This window comes from Coloeus monedula (genome assembly GCF_965178545.1).
Source record: "Coloeus monedula genome assembly, chromosome: 3".
In the NCBI taxonomy this organism is placed as follows: Eukaryota; Metazoa; Chordata; class Aves; order Passeriformes; family Corvidae; genus Coloeus; species Coloeus monedula.
Genome location: NC_138783.1, coordinates 95073964 through 95096326, shown reverse-complemented (window position 1 = coordinate 95096326; position 22363 = coordinate 95073964). Strand labels below are relative to the sequence as shown.

Genomic DNA, 22363 nt, shown 5'->3' with positions numbered 1-22363 from the left:
AGCCAGGTCTGTGAAGAAAATCTAATTGCATTTTAAAAACAACTTTCATTAGATTTGACTTTTAATTTGAATGTTTTGATAAATGGTGCTTTGCCCCATTTAAAGCATATTTCTCCAGAAAAGATTGCAGCAATTTAGTATTAATGTCATTAGTGCAGTGAGTACATGTAAAACATATGTGCCTTCAGTGATGCTGCATCTGGAATGATATTCAAATACTTCAGTTCACAGATCTCAGACATACTGTCACAATCCGTTACTTAAACCACCATTGTGTCGTTTCAAATTTGTTTTTTCCCCTTTTGAGCCTTGGGATGCTGGCAGCCAACAGGGATTATTTTTAAACAACGGTTGAAGTGGCCTGAAGAGCCAAACCAGCACTGGAAGGGAGAATGACTGGGGAGCCCTGTGTGCAACTCTTCAACCTGTGAGGATTCATGCACGTCCCATCATTTTCAGGCTCCACTGCTGAATAGAAATATCATCACTAAGGGGCAGAAATTCCTGCCGTTAAATATCAGACTCCACTTGTAATAAATACGGCCAATAAACAAATTTCACAGTTAAGCGTATTTTACTTGTTCAGAGCATCATACTTTGTGTTGTAGGAGAATCACTCTTGAGAAACCTCCTTCCAAAGAAAACATTTTTTTTGTAGAGTGGCCATAAATACTGAAGTAGTGAATATTGATTTGAATGGTAATACCGATGTGTTAATTTTGTGACCACATGTGCAATGTAGTCACTGCTGCTGGAGTTTCTCTGTGTGGTGTTTCCAGATGATTTTTATCAAAGAGCCTGGCCTACTGGGAAGGAAAGAAATTCTGTGTTTATTTTTTGTTGGAGAGATTGACTCCATTGCAGCAGTGATAACTTATCCAGCTTCATGCATCAAAACTGTTCCTATGTAAATGCTGTTTTCTTGTTTTTATCAGGGCCAGCCAGGACTTCTTGGATCACAGGGATTCACTGGACCACCAGGATTGATGGGGATCCCAGGAGTGCAAGGTCCCAAAGGCCACAAAGGTGAAAGAGGATACCCAGGAATAACTGGACCCAAAGGAGAAGTGGTAACTTTTGAATATCAAATGCTTTAGCTAATAAGCAAAATGCTGGGCAGAACATCATTTTAATTGTGCTGTTTCACTCTAGGGACAAAGAGGAGTCACTGGATTCCCCGGGGCAGATGGCATTCCTGTAAGTAGCAGGTTACTTCATCTTTAAGAAATCACCAACTGCAAATATTGCAGGCTAGCTTAAAGCCTTTGTAATTTAATTAAAATGTCTGGCTTAAATTCTACATCAGCCACGTACACACTCTTCAGCTAAGGACATTTGCTGAAGTGAGTGGAACTACAGATACACAACAAAAGAGCAGAATCTGTGCTCAATCTCATTCCCTCAGGTAATTAAGGTCCATTTGCTTTGTCCTACAGAGAAATCCCCTTGTAAAAGGGGCAAAAAAGGATAGACATTTCCTGTGTCTCTGGAGGTTACCCAGCTAAGTATGTTCTTTCACAGGAAAGACCTGTGACATAAGTGCTTCACAACTCTTAAGCTTGTGAACGAAGGACACGAGTGGGTCATTCCTATTTTTTTCTGATTTGGAAAGTGTGTATAAAGACCAGTGATTTTAAGAATACTAACTATGGTTAATTTGCTTTATAACGCATATGGCATGCTTGAGATTGTCTTTAAAAACTTCCTGAGCACTAAACAGTGTAAAACTTTGAACAAATTGACCAGGTCCATGAAACTGAAACACTCAAAGAGGAAAACCGGGTAAAGTTCACAGCACAGTATTTTCCCAGCCTACACTTCTTTACATCTTGTGTCATAAAATAACAAAGAAATCTGAGTCACTGGAATCCCTGGACAGAGTTCCCAGGCTTGGGTTTCCTTTGTAGTGCTCCCTGACACCAGGGCCCTGCTTTGCAGCCCACGCATCCACATCCACTCTGCTTTTACCCTCTTTTGTTTCTAGAAGAGCTTCCTATCAAGTTTCAGGGATTTCTCTCTCACAATCTTCCTTGTCTCCCTCTTTCTCACTCTTAAAGGAAAAAAAGAAAACCATATTTGCCATTTCTATTAACACTCCTGAGCCAAGGATCTTGTTCATCTCACTGCATCATGCTGAGTTTCTTTCTAAGCACTGTAACATCCTGGGAAGCAGAGTAAATTGCTCCCCTGTGAAGCCCGGTGTTGCTATAGCTGGACTGCTTCTCTTACCTGGGCATGTTTTCTTTTTCAGCCCTGCCTCCCTGGCCTCTGCACATTGCCTTGTGAGGGATAAATACCTTCAGACAGTACTTGAACTTGCATTTTCATTGTGTCCTCTCTTCAAGCTCCCCTGCCCTTCAAGCACCCTTACATTTCCCAACCAGTTTTTTCAGGCCACGTCTTAACACTGACCATGGGAAGGCAGGTAAATAGATACCTGAACAAACCACAGTGGCATGGTGCTAGGATGTGGGGCTGGGAGCCAAGAGAGAAGGGTGACAAGACTGAATCTCTTCTGGGATGAGGAGTGCCAGTATTTGGTGAAGCTGAGTAAGGACATGGACAATCTTCTGTTTTTTCTAAGCAATGGAGCAAAAGCAAAGAGAAAACTCTTGCTATAGATAAAGAAGAAGGGACAAATGTTTTATGTTAGTTTCTGGGTTTTGTAACTGAGCCTGCTGGAAGAAAGAGCTGCTCAAGGGAAGATTTGCTTCTCATCAGCCTCAGTGCAAACCAGAAGCAACAGCAATTAAGGTGATCTGGGAACAGCAGTGAAAATCCAGTTTGAGACGAGTAACTTTTCAGAGGCTGTGTGTCAAGGTCTTGGAGTGCCCCCAGCTCCCTAACTTTGAGCCCTGCTGTTTTCTTCCATATTCACAGCCTCATCATGACACTCAATCTAGCTCCAACAGCATCTTTGACTTTTTTCCTGGCTTGGAAGCTGTTGAAAGTCAGTGAGGAGCCGTTCTTGCCACTCTTCCAGTGTGAAGCACTGAAATGCTTAACAATCCCAGTTCTTGGTGGATCCCTCACAGCAGCCTCATCTGGCTTAGTTCTCTGCATAACAGAGCCTGCATTGAACATAGCTTTCTTACCCTTTCTGAAAGGTCCTTCACTACTCATTTTTTCATGCTGTCTGGGGCATCTGGTTCAAGCTGCAGCTATATTAAAAAAAGGCACTGTCTGTTTCTGTCTTTGAAAATCCTAGTTTCCCATGGATCCAAGCCTTGGGCTTAATGTGAGAATGTCTAAATACTTCGTGACTAGAGGAAAAGGAAAACTAGAAACAGATGGATAGATAAACACTTAATTTTTTCCTCAACAGGGTCATCCAGGGCAGCCAGGACCAAGGGGGAAACCAGGTCATGATGGCTGTAATGGGACAACAGGTGACCCTGGTGACTCAGGAACTCCCGGACGCTCTGGTTTCCCTGGTAGCATTGTAAGTAGCTGGCAGGGAGTACGTGAGGCCAAGAACATTGCTGGAGTGAGTTTCGTTCACATGTGGGTTGGAAGTTAATGGGACATATCTTAATGAAGGGAACGTGGGGCTTTTTGGCCCAGCAGAGCATTTGTGCAGACTCAGCATGGACACACTGCACTGTGTTTAGTCATTGAATTGCAGCCAGGGCCAGAAGGTCTGCTCAGAGCTATACCTCTCATACAGGTCTTGGCAGAGAGATTACTGTAGGAAAACCTGTACAGCTTTAATCAACAGCAATAAAACAATATTAAACTCACAGCTGCTGATGAAAGTAACCTTTCCTTTCTTGCCCCATGGCCAAAGTATTGGCTTTTCATGATGAGATACACAGGATCATGCTGAGGTGAGCGGTGGGGCTCCTGGATTTACCAGGGGGCAGGTCAGCCCTGGGAAGTGCAGCGTCAGTTCTAGCTAGGACATGCTTCCCCATAATACCACTCCCAGGTAATGGGGTGTTTCTCCCACAGATTTAGAAATTCATTCTTTTATGTACTGTGAGGGTTTACATCTTTTTCTAAACCATAAATTTCCAAAGCTAGGCATAGTCTCTGCCTCTAAACTGCAGTATGTCTATGTATATTTATGAAAACACCAACAAATATTTTTCATTTCACTCTTAGCTGTTTACAAGTTAACATATATGATATGAAACTTAGGGTGTGTTTTGGTTTTTCTGGTCACCTCCAGGGAGTCCAAGGGCCCAAGGGCCAGAAGGGGGAGCCGTACATAATAGCACCGGAGATCATCAGCCGATACAGGGTACGTCTGTAACTCCCAGCAGTTATTCTTGCCCAGTACAGTTTTTCACACACATGATGGAGAGTACATTTTTCTTATACCCTGATGGGCACATCCCAAGAGGCCCACTTTGATTTTGTGTAGGCTTTGAAAGGCAGTTTCTGCTTTCTCTGGTTGTAGCAAAGTTTATCTGATATCCAAGGGAAAAAATCTCCACTCAGTTATTTCCAGAGAAAGTCAGCCTGTAGGTGGATTGCAAAGGCACTGTAGATGATGTAGGTCAAGTATTCCCCTCTTTATTCAATGACTACCTTTGTATCATGCATGACAAAATCCTTCCTTTGCCATAGTTTTGTCCATTTAGTGATTCTGGTTACTATTAGCACCTTTTCTGTAAAATCTTCCTGCAAGTGTTTGACTGACTAAGGGTAAAATATCCTTCAATATTTTTTTTATTTATTTATTTAGTGAACCTCAAGTATTCCAGTGGGTGCTTTTACTGTGTCTAATCCTTAAAATTTATTTTGTAATCACCTGCAGCTTTTTCTCATATACATATATAATCTTGCATAATTTGAAGGTATGAGAAGGAGATAAGATTACATATGCAGAATATAAATTGTGGCTGATATAAAAGCTACAGCTGAGCTATACTCAGCACAGAAGGGATCTGCTGACATTGTTTATGTGTGTTTTGTGCCAGCAGTATGTGCCAAAATAGGTATTTCTCTTGACATATTTGTAAGTTGCCTGTATTTTTTAATGGAATTCTCTTTTCCTTTTAGAAAATCTTCAGATCTGCACTTGTTAGCAATCAGGAATGATTAAGGAATGATTAAGTAATGTTTAAGAAATGTTTAAGAAATGCTCAACTACATTTTGGCCAAGGATGGATACTGACACCTGTATTCATTTCAGAAAGTATTTGGTTCCACAAATTATTCTGTTAACTAAACGCAAATTAACTAGGTAGTTAAGATGTTACTCAAAGTGATTGAAGGTGTTTGGACTGAATAACACATTATTTATGTGTGTTGAAACGTCTTTGGGCTAGAACATTTTTGGATCTAATTTCCAAAAACATTTCAGCATGTACTGAAGTTAAAATATGTGGTCACTGAAAACAGTATGTTCCAAATGCTTTTAGTGACTCAGAAGAGAATCAAAATGACTCAGTAATTCCCATGCAACTCACAAAATGAGCTTGGGCATTTCAGCTAAGGTTATAGTCCTAATTAAGCCACTGGTTAGATAGGATTTTTCAACAAAAAAATTCAGTGTCGTCTGTTGTATCATTCAGCCTTGTAGTTTGGGTCCCTAACTTCACTAGCCAACTTTGTACCCTGCTACTCTATTGCATGCCACTACACCATATATAGAAAGCATGAGATCTGTGTGGCCCAAATTCAGTTATCTCAGCATCTCTATGGAATGCATCTGTATGGAAGGGTTTGAGTAGCATCATATGCTATAATTAGTTGTTTGAATGAGAAAAAAATTAATGAGTGATAAAAATATTTTATTCAATTTTGTATATAGAAGTTATTGCATTTTTTACTTCTTGTTGTTTGTTGTTTGTTTTTTTTAGGGAGATCCTGGGGATTCAGGGTTCATTGGTTTTCCAGTAAGTAGTGTTACAGTGGATGTGATGAAATGTCAACAGTAACTAATATCAGAATGACATTAATTGATAGTTGGTGGGCTTTTTTATTTAAAGGGACCTCCAGGTACGCTGGGTATTCAAGGACCTGTTGGTCCAAGAGGACAGCAAGGAAGACCAGTAAGTACATTTAAATGATGTTCTCTAGAAAATTAACCAAACAGAAGAATTATGTTCCATTATGTTGGATTGTAACCTAGGGTAGAAATAGCAAGAAGGTGTCAATGCACATAAAACCTTTTAAAAAGCACTGTGAGACACTGAGGGATGAATGTTGCAGAAAGAGGTATAGGGTTTTTTGCCCTGTGCTGTCAAAGGCTTTTGATTTAGGTTGTATTTTTTTAACCTCCTTGGAACATCTCCCTATATCGAAAATATCATGATTTGAATATGTTATCTTTTCTGCTCATAAAGGATATGTATGTTAGCTCTCCACACTTCCCACAGGAGATTGAATAATATTTAGAATGCAATCTTATTCTTGAACTACTTTTCAGTAATTTTTTTCCAAAATCATCATTTAGAGCATTGATGTTGACAACTGTTGCAGTATAGTTCTTTGAGAATATTGTGTTCTCTCCAGATACCATTTTATATATTTCTTATTTCCATAGTTAATAGTTTTGCTGGTGAGAAGCAGATATTCAAATTCAATATATTTCATTTTCTTAAAGCTTTTATTATTTTCCTGTAATGCAACTTTGTAGCATTTTCTTTTCTTCGTTTTGTCAGAATTCACTTTGGACCTGCTTTGCATTCCTGATCTGAGAGGGAGAAATTAGTTCAGGGCTTTTCCCACATAGCCCCCATAGCTGTTTTCAGGGACATCCCCCACCCACTCCCTACCCCCCAAAAAAAATCAAACTAAACAAAAAAAGCCCTAAATCCATAGCATGCTAAGCTGTTCAAAGTTAATTTTCTGCACTGGCCTGTTTCATCACCTGGAGCATACTTCACCTTTTCTTCCTCCACTGGTTCTCCTGAAGGGAAAACAGTCCTTTATTTACTCTTGCTTTAGAGCAAACCCACAGAAGTTCACAAGCTTCACACAGGAGCCCAGCCTGCAATGACTCATATTCCCAGAGCTCTTTCTTGGATGTTAGGAGTGCTATGAACCATACGTTTTCTGAGCCCCACAATTACATCGCTCTGGTTACCATATCGGCAACATCTCTTGAGCAAAATACATCCAACTTTATTTACTGCCTCTGAAGCTGTGACTCACCTGTGAGAGGGACCTGGGAGCATTTCACAGGTCTGAGAAGCCTGTGGTAGTTCAACCCCCTTGCACACCAATACAGTACCAAGACTGCAGCCTAGTGAAGCACTTAAAGATGTGCTTAACTTCAGGTATGAGCTTAAAATGTTACTTAGTCAGAATCCAAAACACAAGTTCTTATTAGTTGAAAAATGGGTTTTCATTAGATCTAGGCTGGGTAACTGCCATTATGTTCAGAAGGATTACGATGTGATTTAGGAAGGTATTTTTCAGAACAGTAAATACAGCTAATATAGTAAGAATAGCACATGAGATGCTGAGGAATACCCTGCCTACTAAGTATAAACTTAGGTTTCAGACAGAAAGGAACTAACCTCCTGCATGCATTGGTTAGAAAGCAACGAGTAACTTGCTCTCCCCTATTGTGCTTCCTCAGGGACCCCCAGGACCCCCAGGGCCCCAAGGACCACAAGTAAGTCTTTGTGTCAGAGTTGTTAATGTTGATTTTGTGTTGCTGAGGTTTATCCAAAACCTACTTAAGGCAGTAAAAGAAAGAACCATGGGCTGCACGAAAGACTGTGTAGCACAAGACTTTCTGTGTTGGCTGCATACCATGGGAAGTTAATCTTACACTGGGATCGCCTACCCTGAAAAGATTAAACCAGTTCTAGAGCCAGATTTAATTTGCTACTGTAGTCACTTCTACAGAAGCTACTGTAGTAGCTTCCCATGAACAGAGAAGCCTTGCAGTCTTCACAATATTCAATTTTATCTCCATGGAAAAAACATACGAGCTCATTGTTCCAGCCCATTTAGGTGTTTTTATTTAGCATTCAAGGCTATTAAAAACATTGTAAAGGAAATGCTTAATCTTTTCATGACATTACTCAATGGATGACTCAAAAAAGCACTGGTAGCATGAGATTTTAAATAGTGTTGTCTTTCTAAAAGTTTAGGTCTATAAAAATACTTCTAAGTCTATAAAAATACTTCAAGGTAAACCTAGACTATTATTTGATTGCTGTTCTTCATTGGTGTCCTACAGACTTGTAAGCCTGAAAAGGCCTTTAAGCATGTTTAAATTTGAATTTTTAATTAGATTAGAGTTGTACACTTGGTAGATATTGACCTATTGTTTTTGCAGGGCAGCAGGGGCCTTGGCTTCTATGGAGAAAAAGGTGAACAGGTAAAGGAAAACTAATTAATTAATATCACTACTAAAGGGCAGGTTGATGTTATCTGCTATTTATAAATGATCCTATTTTAAATACTCTCTTCATTTGCAACTGCATTATATAATTATAAGAGAAAAATGAAGTATAGGTCTGAAAGTAATTATAATCTCTATGAGGAACATCATAGCTGAACTAACCGCTTCGTCTGGGTCTCTCTGTGCTCTCATTTACACTGAAACAGAGGTAACACTTCTGAAATCTATAAAGCCAGGCCACTTTATATAATGCAATGATCTTTGCTGTTATTCTGGAAACACACAGAGCAAGAGCAAGTATTGCTATATGTTAACCCAGCACAAAATTAATTTATCTTGCCATCAACTAATTTGGTATTGTTGTATATGGTTTAGAACCATACTCCCAGCAGGCACAAATCTGTGCTGCTCCTTTCATTGCAGTGTCCTAGACCCTGTGCTGATCAACTGCTTGGCCAGCTATTATAGTTGTTAGTAAATGTACCTTCATATTTTTCCTGCAGGGCTCCCCAGGTCCTCCAGGTCCACCTGGGCTTCCTACAAGAGAACTGACGGGTGTCCCCCCTGACAAACACAAGGTAACTAAGAGGGTATTTTTCTAAAATAAACAAGGAACAAAGAGCTCTGCAGTACCAAAACTAAAATATTGTACAAACATGTTTTAACATATAGAACTTAGGAGACTTCAATATATCAAAAGAGAAATCTGCTGCTTTCACAAACTTCAATCATAAAGTATTTATGGAAACTATAGTGGCTAAAGTAATTCAGAAAGTATTTCTCAGGTTTAAAGGTGCCTTTGGCAAACTTGTTCTTTTTGTTTAAGCATGCAACTACTGGCCATCACTCACATCTCATTTTACAAACAGAAATGCCTGCTGAGAAACCATTACTGTGTTTGTTTTTATAGCTTATCTATGTGATGCAGATATTTATATATTTAGAGTTAAGCCTTATTCATAAGTATTGGTGAAATCCCCACCAGAGAGATGCAGTTTATTCTCATCTGCTGCTTCTTGCTGGGAGCAGAGGCAGTCATACCCTGTATGTGTATATTCTGTATCAGACACCAACCTCCAGACCAGTAATTTTTCATCCCATATCTGAAGTTAGAAAGTTTATGTGGCTCATACAATTTCTGCAATAAGATGAGTAAATTACTACAGTACTGGAAGATCTAAAAACACCTTTAATGCTCTGCAGTCTGCATTAAGTAATACATACATTAAGTAATATATCCCATACATGCTGGGATTTCCATGACTAAGCAGAGACACCCACATGTGAGCTACTTACCTGGAGAGCTGTTATATTCAATGGAGATGTCATCAAGATAGTGAGTGGACTTTAGGCTATGATTCGTCTTACCCTAACAGGACCTCTTGATCAAATAATTCAGAGATAATCAGTACGTAAAAATGAAAGAATGTGCATTTATTCATAGGCATTACTTAGGCACTCACCACCCAGACATCTCATGAACAAGCCTGGAAAGAGCTGGGCATTCACATTCCTAGAGACCTTTTCAGAAAAATTATCAAATATTTTTCTAAAAACCAACTTCAAAAACTTCTTATGAAAGCATGCATTTCATATGAGAAGTGTATGAATAAAGAACAGCACAAGAGTAATGTTTTTTCTCTTGATCAGTCATTTTGTGTTGTATAAAAATTACTGAAATATAAATGGGAATGCCAAACCTATCTGAATACTTTCTCTTTATTGTTAGGGTGAAAGAGGAGACCCTGGGCCAAGAGGGGAAGCTGGAATTCCAGTAAGTCATGTGGAGAAGAACAAAGACAAATAATAATATTGGAGTTAATACTTGTGCACTGTTCACTGATGTGATGGAATATAGATATAGAGCAATATAGATGTGTTCTAAGCAGACACACCAGTTCTAATGCTTCAGAAAAACTGAACAACTTGATGTGTAATAACTCCACAGCACAATCAGTTGTTCTCTTACTGTTTTACTGAAATAAGACCTTCCCTCACACATTTTTAATTTCAGTTTTAACTATTAATAAATCTCTTTACTTATTCTTCTGATCTATGTTTTAAAATTTCACTATATTTCATTAAATAAGAATATATGAAATATTTTTTCTCATTTTTAGTCTACTCTCCAGCACATACAAACATTTTGTCTCATGGTTTTTTAGATCTGTTGAGTAACTGGGCAGTAATCCCATATGTTGCTGCATTGTGTAAAGCTGTCAACCCAGCTTGACTGAACATGGTTTAGTTATAATTCACAGACAACCTCTAGACTGACTGAATAGCTTTGCCATTGAGTGGTTCCTTTTGACTTCCCAGCAGGCTTTAAAACACAGTCTTTACCAAGCAGGGGTGTCTCACTGAGCATTTTGCAGAGCTTTATTTTCTCAGATGGTCTGGTTAGCAACTCCACAAGGTTACGGGAGAAGGTCACAGTGTGAGCCCTGATGCCCTCCATGTGTGGTTGCTAGCCAGTTCTTCAGCTGCTGGTCATATTTTACACATGTAGGATTGTTTTTTACTCATTAGGAAAACTAGATTATATGCTGATGTAGCAAAAGGGGATATGTGTTTTTTCCCCCCCCCCCTTTTTTTTGTACAGTAGGGTGGATAGCAGCATGCCTATGTTTGCCAAGTAACTCTCTGAAGCTACAGTTTGGGCATAAACTGAGTTGCTTAATTGGTTGTATAGCTGACTGATTATTTTGGCTCTTCTTCAGAGCTGCAGACGCAGATGAAATAAAGGAGATGGTAGGAGGGAGACACTGTCTTCTCTATATTGGCCTGCTCCTGCTATTGTAGTGAAGCAAGCATGTTACACTTAATTTTAAGGACAGCTGTTCTTTCACATGCAGCTATTACTAGATTATCCTTGTGTTACAGTGATGCTTTCTTCCTGTTTAGCTTCCATAACACAGTGTTGCAATTTTTTTGCACATAATGAAGAAATATGTTGAACTGACGTGCAGTCTTTCCTAGGGTGTACTTCTCTTTGCTCCTGAAAAAGGTGAAGAAGGGGTAATGGGCTACCCGGGACAAAGGGTGAGTCACTTATTAAAGGTAGAATTCACTCAGCTGAATGTGTGGATCTGAGCTGAGAATTTGCCTTCTGGAACAGAACACAGATGAACAAACTATAGAAATTACAGTTCTTCAGATCAGTAGGTTTGGCCAGCTCAGAACTGCCTGAAGCAGGAAAGTGAAAAGGCCATTTTGAAATGGTGGTGGGAGGAGGCCCCCACGGGACTCACAGGTGTGTCTGTGGACTCACAGGTATGCCAAAGAATGACAAGCTATGCCTCTGCCATCACTGGGAAGCCTTGTGCATCTCTCACCTGAAGCTGTGCTCACTGACCACAGCTGCTGTCCTGGTCCTCAGCACAGACTGTGCTTCAATGTTTCCATTTGAGATGTCTGCAGAACACAGTTAACAAACATGAGTCTGACTCCACTTACTTGTGACCCCTCAAACAAAAGTTAATCTAAATGTCTCCTCCTAGCATCTATGACTGCTTGTTTTGGAGCAGTGTTTCTGAAGTGCTTAAATAGAGTGAGAACAGTACCGATAATACATTTTTTTAAAAAATCTCAGTCATCTTTAAAATCTTTATGGTCAATCTAAAATGTATTGATTAAGAGAGAAAAAATCAAATACTGGATTAGATTTTGGACCTGTTCCATTTGCACCATACAAAAATCTAACTGAAAACCTATCTGAAGGGCGACTGTTAGAGTTTAAAGCTGGTAGATTTATTTATTTCAGAGTTTCAAGCTGTTAGATTTATTTTATCTAAGAAATAATAATAGTTCTTTGCCGTGGGGATGTTAGAATGGCATTTTAATATCGTTCATTTTATTGTACCTCCATAGGGACTGCCTGGCATCAATGGTTTTCCAGGACTCAGTGGAGAAAGAGTGAGTATTTCATATGAGACTGTTGCTTCTAACACATACGTAGACAATCTGTCTGAAAAGTAAACTGTAGAGAACAAATTCTGCCTGCAATTACACTAGCTGTAGTCTAACAAATATCATCTGGGTTCATCCATCATTGTAATTTTGGGTCAGTTATTTTTCTCATCAGTGAGAAAAAAATAATTACCCTATAATTAAAGTCTGGTTTTGCTTAAACCGTGAGCATCTTCTGAGAGCACTGCAGGGGGGTGTCATTTTCATTGTTCCCATTACTGTGATTATGATTTCTGTAATTTTCTTCCTACAAGCAGAAACTTTTTTGAATTTGTGGAGATGTGGTTGAGATGTATGGTTATCTTGGATATCACAAAGGGAGAAGAGATGGAAACTGATAAATATACCAGTTAAATCTCTGTCCCCATGGAAACACACCCAAATATTTAAAATAGCATTTTGTCAGACAGAGACTTACTGTTTGGTCTCAGAAAAAGGCTTCTTCAGTCAGCTTTAGAAATCACTTCCATGAGGTAAATAGCTGTGGGATGCACGATTTTTCCATGCTTTGCCATCTTTAGTTGTTTAAAGATTTGTCCTGCCACAAAGGCATAACAATAATAACATGAAACACATGGGATGTGAAAGTACATGAAATCCGAAAAATAACCTTTGCACAGCTATTCAGTCCTGGTGGTGTGGAAGGGAATTGCTGCTAGTAATACATACATGGAGAGGCTGATGCAAAACCCATTGAAGCCCACTGGTTGACCTTAACATGGGTTCATGCTCCAGTCAGATGTGAACAGTGGCTGCCCCTTTTTGAGCATGAATCTTGGCAATAATTTTAGCAGAAGGTACATTGGTTTGGATGGACTGTCATTGTATAATGTGTGTGTGAGATGAGACACCTTACTCTGTGTGCTATTCACAACAACCTCCTTTTTGGGTCTTTTGGAGTGATTTTATTCTTAAGAAAGAAAAAAGGATGGTTAAGTCCTGCTACCACACAGATGAAGTTGCAGTTGAGTAGGAAGCTGCTGGCTTTGCTTTTAGACCACCAGCTCCACCTAGCGTAAAGAGATTTTACACCTGATAATGGAGAGGCTTCTTTTCTGATGGTGTGATGTACAGTTGCCATTATGGAAACGTCTCTGAAACACGTGGTCAGGTTTGCAGAATCTTGTTAAGAGCTGTGGTACTTGTAGTGCTTCAAAACTGCTTCAAAAGTGACTTACAGAGCTGGTTATTAACATTCAAGTTCTGGGTAAGAATTGTATCCACTGTGAAACTTGAGAGATGCTGAGATTTTAAAAAGCTGACTGATAATCTAATTATAAGTATGAATTATACAAAACTACTGGTTTCAGCAAAATTGTGTTAATTGACATCAGTTGTGGATCTGGCCACTGTTTTCTACTAAAAGCACACCTTTTTAACATCAGTCTCTTTCCAGACTTCATGCAGACATTTTCTGTAGAGAACAAAAGTTGTCGAAGAGCTGAGTAAAGCACACAGAAGAGATGATCTCCTCTGGGTCAGCATCTCTGAAACCTGCACTTTTCTCATGCCAGTAGCTGAAATTCACTCCCGGGTGATAGGATGTGTTACTGTGCATGTTTTAGTCCACATGCTATGGATCTCAAACCTTTTAAAAGAATGGAGTGGGTAGGATCTTAAATATTATAACAATTTCTAGGGTAGGGATGGAAAATTTTCTCAGGGATATGGCATGCCCAGGGGTGGGAGAGTAGAGGGAAGGCACCTTTAGGGCTGCTCCTGAGTTCTTCTCAGTTGTGGAACCCTTCTTCAGCCAAACAGTCTCCAGCCACCTGGAAAAGAGCAAAACAGACCTGTGCACTTCAGTGCTATTTCACTGCTCCCTGTTTTCCATTCCAGTGAAAATATGTCCACTTGTAATGATTCTGATTAGTTTAATTTTCTTGCAACAGGCTGGTGTGTTTTAGCTGCCTGGCTCATGTGTCTCAGGGTCAACTGGCATGGAGGGGATCCCCTTTCTCCTCCTCCACCCTGCAGCATCCATGGAATGGTGTGAGTGTAGGTGTTCCTTCCATCTGCACCACTGCCAGGGCTGACAGAGCCAGCAGCACAGCAGGTCCCTCTGGCCTTTGGCAAGAGTTAGGCTTGCTCCAAGAGGTGGGACATCAAACCACAAGGAACCTGATTGGTGTTACAGGAATTGCTACAGACCAAATAATTTTAGTCTCTCTCTGATAAAGGAAAAGTCAATCATTTTTGTGTGTATTACAGGGTATTCCAGGATTTGATGGTCCACCTGGTGGCTATGGTTCCAGAGGAAGCAAGGTATTGCTTTAGTTTCATTTGCTAGAAGCAATAAGCCAGATATCATTTTGCTTTCTTTCCTTTCTGTCATCATGTGGTAGCAATTGTGTCTGTTGTCATTGTAGGACTGGTTATGTGGTTCGTTAACTTGAAATCTTTGAGGTTTCTTAAGTGTCATGTCAGTGCCTTTTGGAGTTTGGGGGTTTGTGTTTCATGGGCATACCTTTCCATTTTAAAACAAATTCTCTATAATAATGTGCTTGGGTGTGATACTTCAACTTCTGTTGACAGGGAGAGCCTGGCGAGATGGGTCCTCCAGGGCCAGATTCCTATTTTCCTTCCCGCATCCCAAGGAAAGGTACATCTTCTTTGCTTAGATTGTTTATCTTAGCTGTTTCACTACCTTCTGCGTAGACCAAAAGCATAACATTCTGAGAATTCAACTCCTAAAAAAAAAAAGTGTTTGCTAAAGTGTTCCAGAAGCTGTAATTGCCTTCCAAGAGAGTGCCCTAATCACCTTTTTGCAGGCAGGTGGTTTCTTTGTCTCTGCTGCTGAAGCTGGATTGCTATACAAAAGGCTTCCATGCATGCCTGTATCCACAGAGAAGAAGCAAGCAAAAAAGCATGTGACTTTGTTGTCCAGCAAAAGGAAGAATGGGAGTCTGTCTTCTGTGTCCTGCTTCAGATTTTGGATAAAGTGCAGTAGTGGCAGCACAGCAGAGAACATTCTTATCATCTAATAGAAAGACAGAAAAAATAAAAGAAAGAATAAAAGAAAAAGAAAAAGAAAAAGAAAAAGAAAAAGAAAAAGAAAAAGAAAAAGAAAAAGAAAAAGAAAGAAAGAAAAGAAAGAAAAGAAAGAAAAGAAAGAAAGACATGAAAAAAGCCTTGAGGAATAGAAAAGTATTTTTTTTCCTTTTTTAAATTGACAAATTTCTGTTGTGATCTTTTCACTACGCTTGTAGCACCCGGTGTCAGCTGCTCTGCAGAGCTGTGGTGGCTCTGGCTGGCTAGACTAGAAACACGTAAAAGGTGTGCCAGTTTGCCAAGGCCAAAACTATTCAAGGGAAGGTGCCAGCAAACAGCAAGAGTGATCACATGCCCTGGCCTTTGTCCTCATACCATAGAGTTTACTGGTCTTGTTGAAAGCCAGAGAGACTAGCAATGAATGGTTCCCTTCCTCCCAGAGAAAGGGGGCAAGAGACCCAAAACATGGGTCAAATCACCCCAAATACTCTGTGAACCTTTTAGAAGCAGGAGGGAGTGTGTAGAGAGAGAAAGAAGCAGGCAGGGGGCTGAACACACCACATGTCCTCTACTATCACTGATCTTTGACAAGAACACGATACTTTCTGCAGGCAATAGCTAGGCCCAGGCAGATGCTTTTGGTAGTGGGAAGTAAAGGAAGCTCACATATCACACATCTGTTACAGCAGAAACTTCCTGTAGGAAAAAGAGGGGCTCTCCTCAGAGAGCTGCTGTTCTGTGCTTCCCAGGAGCAATGTAGCTATAGGTGCATATTAGTAAAAGATACTAATACCATCCTTCTTCCTGGGCTTGGTGGCTCCACACCATTCCTGTCGGTCCATTTCTAAAGCTATGTTTTAGAAACTATCGTAAACTCTACTAGTCCAAAGCACTTGAAGATTCTAATATTTGCTTTTTAACAAACAGCAGCATCACACTAACACATTTTGTGGAATTGGGGATGTCTTTCAGGTGCAAGAGGTGATCCAGGCTTCCCAGGTGTTTCTGGACTCCCAGGAGACCGAGGAGAGGAAGGAGATCGTGGGTCACCTGGTCTTCCTGGATTTTCTGATGGTAATACTCCAGCAACATATCTTCTAACAGCTTAACTTTATAGGGAGTTCTGACTGATACAGGGTCATGGTGGGAATAATCTTTATGCTGGTCATGCAATACACAGTGCAGAATAGTAAATAACTGAGGGGGCAAAAAACAAGAGGAGCATTTTCCTTTGGACCAATGGGACTCTTGCAAAACTACTGAAATAGAGATGATGACAGAGCCTTTTTTCAGTAACTGTTACTGATTTGCTCAAGTGAAAAATGCAGTTACCATTTTTGCTCTATGCTAAATATGTCCATTTTTCCTTGCATATTAGATGCAGTTGTATAAACTTTCTCTTCTGTTACATCACAGCTCTTTGGGCAGCACTGTTAAGAAATTGTTTTGAACTTCTTCCCTGATTCTGTTTCAGCGGATGGGGATAAGCCAGGCTTACCTGGAGAAATGGGACCAAAAGGTGAAAAGGGTGAAATAGGAGCTCCTGCTTATTACACGGGTCCACCTGGGTTTCCGGGTAAGGACGGCTCACCAGGACTTCGTGGTCCACCTGGTCCCATTGGAGCCCCTGGTAAGTGCAAAAAGAGAGATGATAAGGACTCACAGGAACACCTTTGATTATTTTAAAGACATCTGTTGGCAGGGCAAAGTGAGACAGTGACAGAAAAATGAAATGAAATGAAATGAAATGAAATGAAATGAAATGAAATGAAATGAAATGAAATGAAATGATATGAAATGAAATGAAATGAGAGGTGGGGAGGACACGCAGAGAAGTCTTGTACACTCATCAATGAAGAAAATGTTTGCGTGATTTTTAGACAGTCCTGGCAACTTTTGAAAGGATGGAGAAAAAGATGTGAGGTGATCCAGAGCAGGCTGTTTGTGCTAATGGAAAGTAGGTTGGGCTGAGTGAGAGGAGGAATCCAGTGTTAGAGAGAGCAAAGAATGGCAAGGATTGTCCGCCACAGCAGACTGAGTTACTGATAATGGCTGTGAGAAACTGTGAGAAGATGGGGAGGGGAAAAGAGAATGGAGTGTATCACAGCAGGCTGGGTTAGGCAGTAAGTGACATTAGAGGAAATGGGAAAATGCATTGCAGCTCAAAGAAATAGGAATGAAAGAGCAAAAGAGTAAATCTACGGTAGATGAATTTATATTTTTGTTTAATTAAACTTCTAGGTCGTCTCTTTGGATTTAAAGGACGGGAGGGAACACCAGGCAGATTTGGTATACAAGGTTTCCCTGGGCCAAGAGGACAAAAAGGACCTAAAGGTAGGTTAAAACAGATAACTCAATAAATGATCTGCTGTTATGCATTATGTAAAGTCCCAGTGTGTTCAGTCTGGGTTTATTGAACTATGACATGCATGAGGACTGATGAATTTGATCTGGGGCTAATATGACAAAGAAACACTGTGTTGGATTCTTGTCAGAAAAAAAAAAAAGGAGTAGTTTTCTCAAGTATTTAAGACACTACTCAAGTATTCTCAAGTCTGTATGTAAGATGGATACAGCTGCACATCCATGTGTTGTTGATAGAGCTTTCTTTCTTCTCTTTCCAATCTTTTCCTTAGGTGAAGAAGGGGATTGCACTAGATGCCTTTTGGGTGAGGAACTCAGAAGGGGCTCTACTGGCCCCCGCGGCCCTCCTGGCTTTCCAGGAACCCCTGGCCAGCCTGGAAGGAAAGGAGAACCTGGTGATCAAGGACCACATGGTCTTCCTGGCTACCCTGGTGCAAAAGTGAGATAGTTGTTTCTTTATTGCTTAGTTTTATATGCCTACTGTGAAAAAAAACCCAAAACCCCAAACTATTCTCCATGGAAAAATGATGAAAAGTATTCTTTCTCTGTTGTTCTTTCTCTTTCTTTCTTTCTTTCTTTCTCCCTTTCTCTCTTTCTCTCTTTCTCTCTTTCTCTCTTTCTCTCTTTCTTTCTCTCTTTCTTTCTCTCTTTCTGTCTTTCTCTCTCTCTCTCTCTATCTTTCTACCTTTCTATCTTTCTTTCTGTCTTTATCAGCTACATCCTTTTCATTCAGTGTCTGCCCTGGAATTCAGTAACAGGTGGCTGAAGAAAACCTAACATGCACCTAACAGGCTTACATTTTAGTGAGCATGAGTGTAATTATTCGGAACTAAAACTAACTGGCATAAAATAGTCAATGGTAAATGAGTCTGTAACCTCTGGGCCTTGGCACCTACCATGGATATGGATTTGGTTCTGTGATTGAAAGGCTCTTGGCCAGCAGCTAGAAATTTCGCTTTCAGATGGGCTGTTCAGGAGGAGGTTTCTGCATTATGCCAAAGAATCAGGAATGCCAGAGACTGCCCTTTAGCTTCACCACAGTTTGTCTTTGCAAGAGAGAAAGTTTCCTTCCTTGGAGGTTTTCAGTGCATGGCTAGGCAAGGCCCTGAGCAACCTGCTCTAAGTGCTGGGTTGGGCCAGAGACCTCCAGCCCTCCCTCTAACCAAAAACTACCCACAGGTCTTTGATTTGGGGCAGGTCACTTAATCGCTCGGTGCCCAAGTTCTTGTCTGGTAAATGAAGGTAGTGCTACTTTTCAGCCCCAGAACGGTGCTGTGAACCACAGTTCACTGCCAGCTGTGAGGTTGTCCTCTTTGGGAGTGGTGCACAGGAGGAATTGCATGTCAGTAGAACCCTAAGGTTTTTTTCCAAGGTGGCAAAGAGTTGCTTAGGGCTTTTTCTCTAGTGGCTAACACTAAGCAACTCACCATGTTTTCTCCAGTGCAGTTCTGCAGCAGAAGTCACCTGCAGGACACTAGCTCTTGGAAAGCCACAGGTGTCCCTCATGCAGAAGCTCCCCTACCATGCCATAGAGACCTTGGTCCTAGTTAGTACATATTAATAAAGGTTCTACACAAGAATGGGATTGCTGAAGAGGAAATCCTTCAAGGAAAGTAACAGGAAAGCAGTAAAATCTAAGGAGGCTTTTTTTTAAGCAGGACAGTAGAAATGCAAATCTTGGTACTTATTTCTTAAACAGTTCTGGTTTGTTTGGGGTTTTTTCAATGTATGTAACACCAGGGATTTTCGGGTCCAGATGGATTTCCTGGACGGAAAGGAGAAAAGGGAGACTCTTTACACATAACTACGAAAGGTAGAGTGAAAATTCTTATCACCTGTATTTTCCTATTATTTATACTACTAATGAGAGATGGATCTCACAATGGAAGGTCTTCTTTAGGCACCAAAGGAATCCGAGGAGATCCTGGGCTTCCTGGAATCAGAGGTGAAGATGGTTTCCCAGGCAGAGATGGATTAGATGGTTTACCAGGACAGCCTGGCCTTCCGGTAAGCAAAGAATACAGCAAATACACCACACCTAATACTACTAATGCACTTAATTCTGAGGGGTTGTGAGGGGTTATAGCCTGTCCTTCTCTCACAGATAATGATGCACAGCTAGGCTGGGTTTGCTGGTTGTTGATAAATAAAGCATCAGGTTTACTCTCAGGGCTTTTAGAACAATCTTTCACTTTTATTTCCATTTTACTTAAACAACAAATAGTGGTGTATAACTCTCATTTAGGCCAGCTTGTGATTACTGATTAGTTTGTGGTAATTAATGGTTTATTAGTGACTCCTTCTTGTATGGTCTGAGATTCTTTGTGACTGAACTTCAATAGCTTTGGTACATCTGTTTTAAAGAAAAGCAAAATTTACTACAATTTTCTATCCTAAAATGTACATTGTATCATCATATTGCTTGATAGCAACTCACCTAACTAACTGTAGCTATCTAGAAATTAGACATGTAGTCTTTGTTCATTTTCTAGCTTTCTTCTATAAGCAAAATTAAATACCTTGAAAGAAAAATTCATGTGGCCCATCATAAATTGATGTTTTGAACCACTGGGATGCTCATATATCATATTTGAAGATGGGCAAGAGCTCTATCAGGCACTCTAGACCACAGTACTTTTACTACCAGTGAAGATGGCACTTTACATTTCTTCTGAAGATAGAAAAGTATTCTCTAATGATGTTTGTAAGATGTTGATTCAGTAGTGTAGAAATGTCACTAGGGGTGCAGACAGAGAAAAAAAATCTGCCTTTTTGGGTGCATTTTAATGTCAGCTTTTCTCAGCCGCAAAAGAACATCTCTAGCAATGCATTTGGTCTCCCCAAATCGACTTAGAGCTTTTCAGAAAGGGCCAGGAGTCCCTCCACAACACTGATTCATATTACCCAAGTGCTTTTTATGGGCCAATATTTTTAGAGGAATGTTCCCTCGAGGAGCACTTCTGTCATGCCCTTACTGCCATGTGGTCTACATTAAAGTCAGGTTATTTTAAAAATACTTTATTTTCAATGTTGATTTAAGGAGCTGGGATGCAACACTTGAGAAATTACTGCCTATAAGATGTTATTCATGAGAGTAGTTGAACTGTTTGAATTGCAGTTTTTTCTCAGCAAAGTCAGGAGTGACCACCTCCATTCACTTCCTGCAGGGTGATGCTATAAGAGGTTTCCCCGGTGATCCTGGTTATCCAGGTGAATTAGGCCCAAAGGGCTTTCCAGGAGAAGCAGGCCTGCCAGGTGAAGGATTTCCTGGTCCAAAAGGGTTCCAGGGTCCTCCAGGTGAACAAGGACAAGATGGAAGCCCAGGACCACCAGGTCTGCCTGGTCTGCCAGGAGAGCCTGGCCAACTAGGTAAGAGATACAACTGTCTTACTTCAGAGCCTTGGAAGATCAGCACAGAGATACGTGCAGCATTTATACAGCACACTGTTGAAAAGTGAGAGCTTGGTGGGGGTTCCATAGGGAAAAAGGAAATGCTGGTATTGACCAGAAATCTTAAAGAAGGAGATACGTCAGAAGTCCCAGTAGTTTCATGTCAGGTATTGAAATAGCATGAATTAATGTGTTAGTGCCAGCAAATAACATTTTTCAGGTTTCAAGCAGTTGGAGGCAATGGAGCAATGTCCTGCCATTGGAAATCCCACAGGTGGTTTTCTCTGATCTTTCCCATCCAACATAATCTTTTAATTGACCATAGAAAATCATGTATCCACCCTTCAGAGCTCCTCATAGTATCTCTGCAGCTTTTCAAGTCCTTTGCAAGCATAGGAATGCCAGGGCTACATTCAGAAGAGGTCAGGCTCAGAGTCTTATTCCTTGACTTCGAGAAGCCTGGCAGAATACTCAAGGTAAAGCAAGCACATGTCAACCTTACACAGTGCATGGGACACACAGCCTCATAACTTGGACAGGACAGGTTTTAAGCCTGGATCTAATCAATGTGTGGATAGAGTGTTCCGGTATTTACAGCAAATAATTTGTGTTGTATGCATGCATAATACATGAGGGAATACATTATCTGTTGTTTTTATAGGCATTTTGGTTAGCATTGAGAACATTTTTGTCTTTTGGCAATTTTTCTTCTTTAGATAATAACTGTGTTTTCTAATTCTTTGCTCACAGACTGTGGGCAGGTCATTGAAGACTTTCCTAGAGGAGATGGAAGTGAGCCAATATGGTCGGGTACTGTACATACAAATGGCTTGAATATCTTTTTAGCTTTATGATGCTTTTATGGGTTGATACTTTCTTTCTGATGACTGCTTTGGATGCTCTTAGCTGTAAACTCTTTGAACTTTAGGTCACAAATAACCATGCATATACTCCATATAGCTCTAAAGTAAATTAATCAAATCGAACATTTTCTAAAATTACTGCACTTCTAGCTCTACAATTCAGAGATTCTTTATTTCATCACTCTTGAGTGTTTATTGTAACAAAATAATGATTACTGTGCAATCTATAAAAACAGTACCAGAAAATAGGTGCCCAAGAAAATTTTAGCAACTTTTTTTAAAGAAGAACTTTGAATGAAGATTTTCAGTGCAATTTTACACAAAAGAAAAAACACTTAGATTTTTACAAAAATTGACTTGCTTTCTTCAAGGGTATAAATCGGCCAGAGGGAAACAAAGTTTTTCTCTTATTCTGAAAAATACAGTCATCCATGAGGCTGGACTACCCTTCCCATGCTGGTCCAACTGGACCAGC

The 22363-nt window shown here is 40.2% G+C and overlaps 1 protein-coding gene across 2 annotated transcripts in view; it reads left to right on the top strand.

Annotated features, from left to right (window-relative positions):
• The window catches only part of COL4A2 (collagen type IV alpha 2 chain), a 145858-nt gene that overhangs the window by 93721 nt on the left and 29774 nt on the right, over positions 1-22363 (top strand). For both annotated transcript variants that reach the window (XM_082277674.1, XM_082277675.1), the window contains 22 exons: positions 936-1070; positions 1153-1197; positions 3326-3442; positions 4172-4243; positions 5811-5846; positions 5940-6002; positions 7538-7573; positions 8246-8287; positions 8815-8889; positions 10041-10085; positions 11291-11353; positions 12182-12226; positions 14492-14545; positions 14816-14882; positions 16244-16345; positions 16746-16901; positions 17513-17605; positions 17908-18074; positions 19376-19448; positions 19536-19642; positions 20803-21004; positions 21776-21835. In XM_082277674.1, coding sequence (XP_082133800.1) covers positions 936-1070; positions 1153-1197; positions 3326-3442; positions 4172-4243; positions 5811-5846; positions 5940-6002; positions 7538-7573; positions 8246-8287; positions 8815-8889; positions 10041-10085; positions 11291-11353; positions 12182-12226; positions 14492-14545; positions 14816-14882; positions 16244-16345; positions 16746-16901; positions 17513-17605; positions 17908-18074; positions 19376-19448; positions 19536-19642; positions 20803-21004; positions 21776-21835 — 1855 coding nt within the window. The remainder of the gene's footprint in view (positions 1-935; positions 1071-1152; positions 1198-3325; positions 3443-4171; positions 4244-5810; positions 5847-5939; positions 6003-7537; positions 7574-8245; positions 8288-8814; positions 8890-10040; positions 10086-11290; positions 11354-12181; positions 12227-14491; positions 14546-14815; positions 14883-16243; positions 16346-16745; positions 16902-17512; positions 17606-17907; positions 18075-19375; positions 19449-19535; positions 19643-20802; positions 21005-21775; positions 21836-22363) is intronic.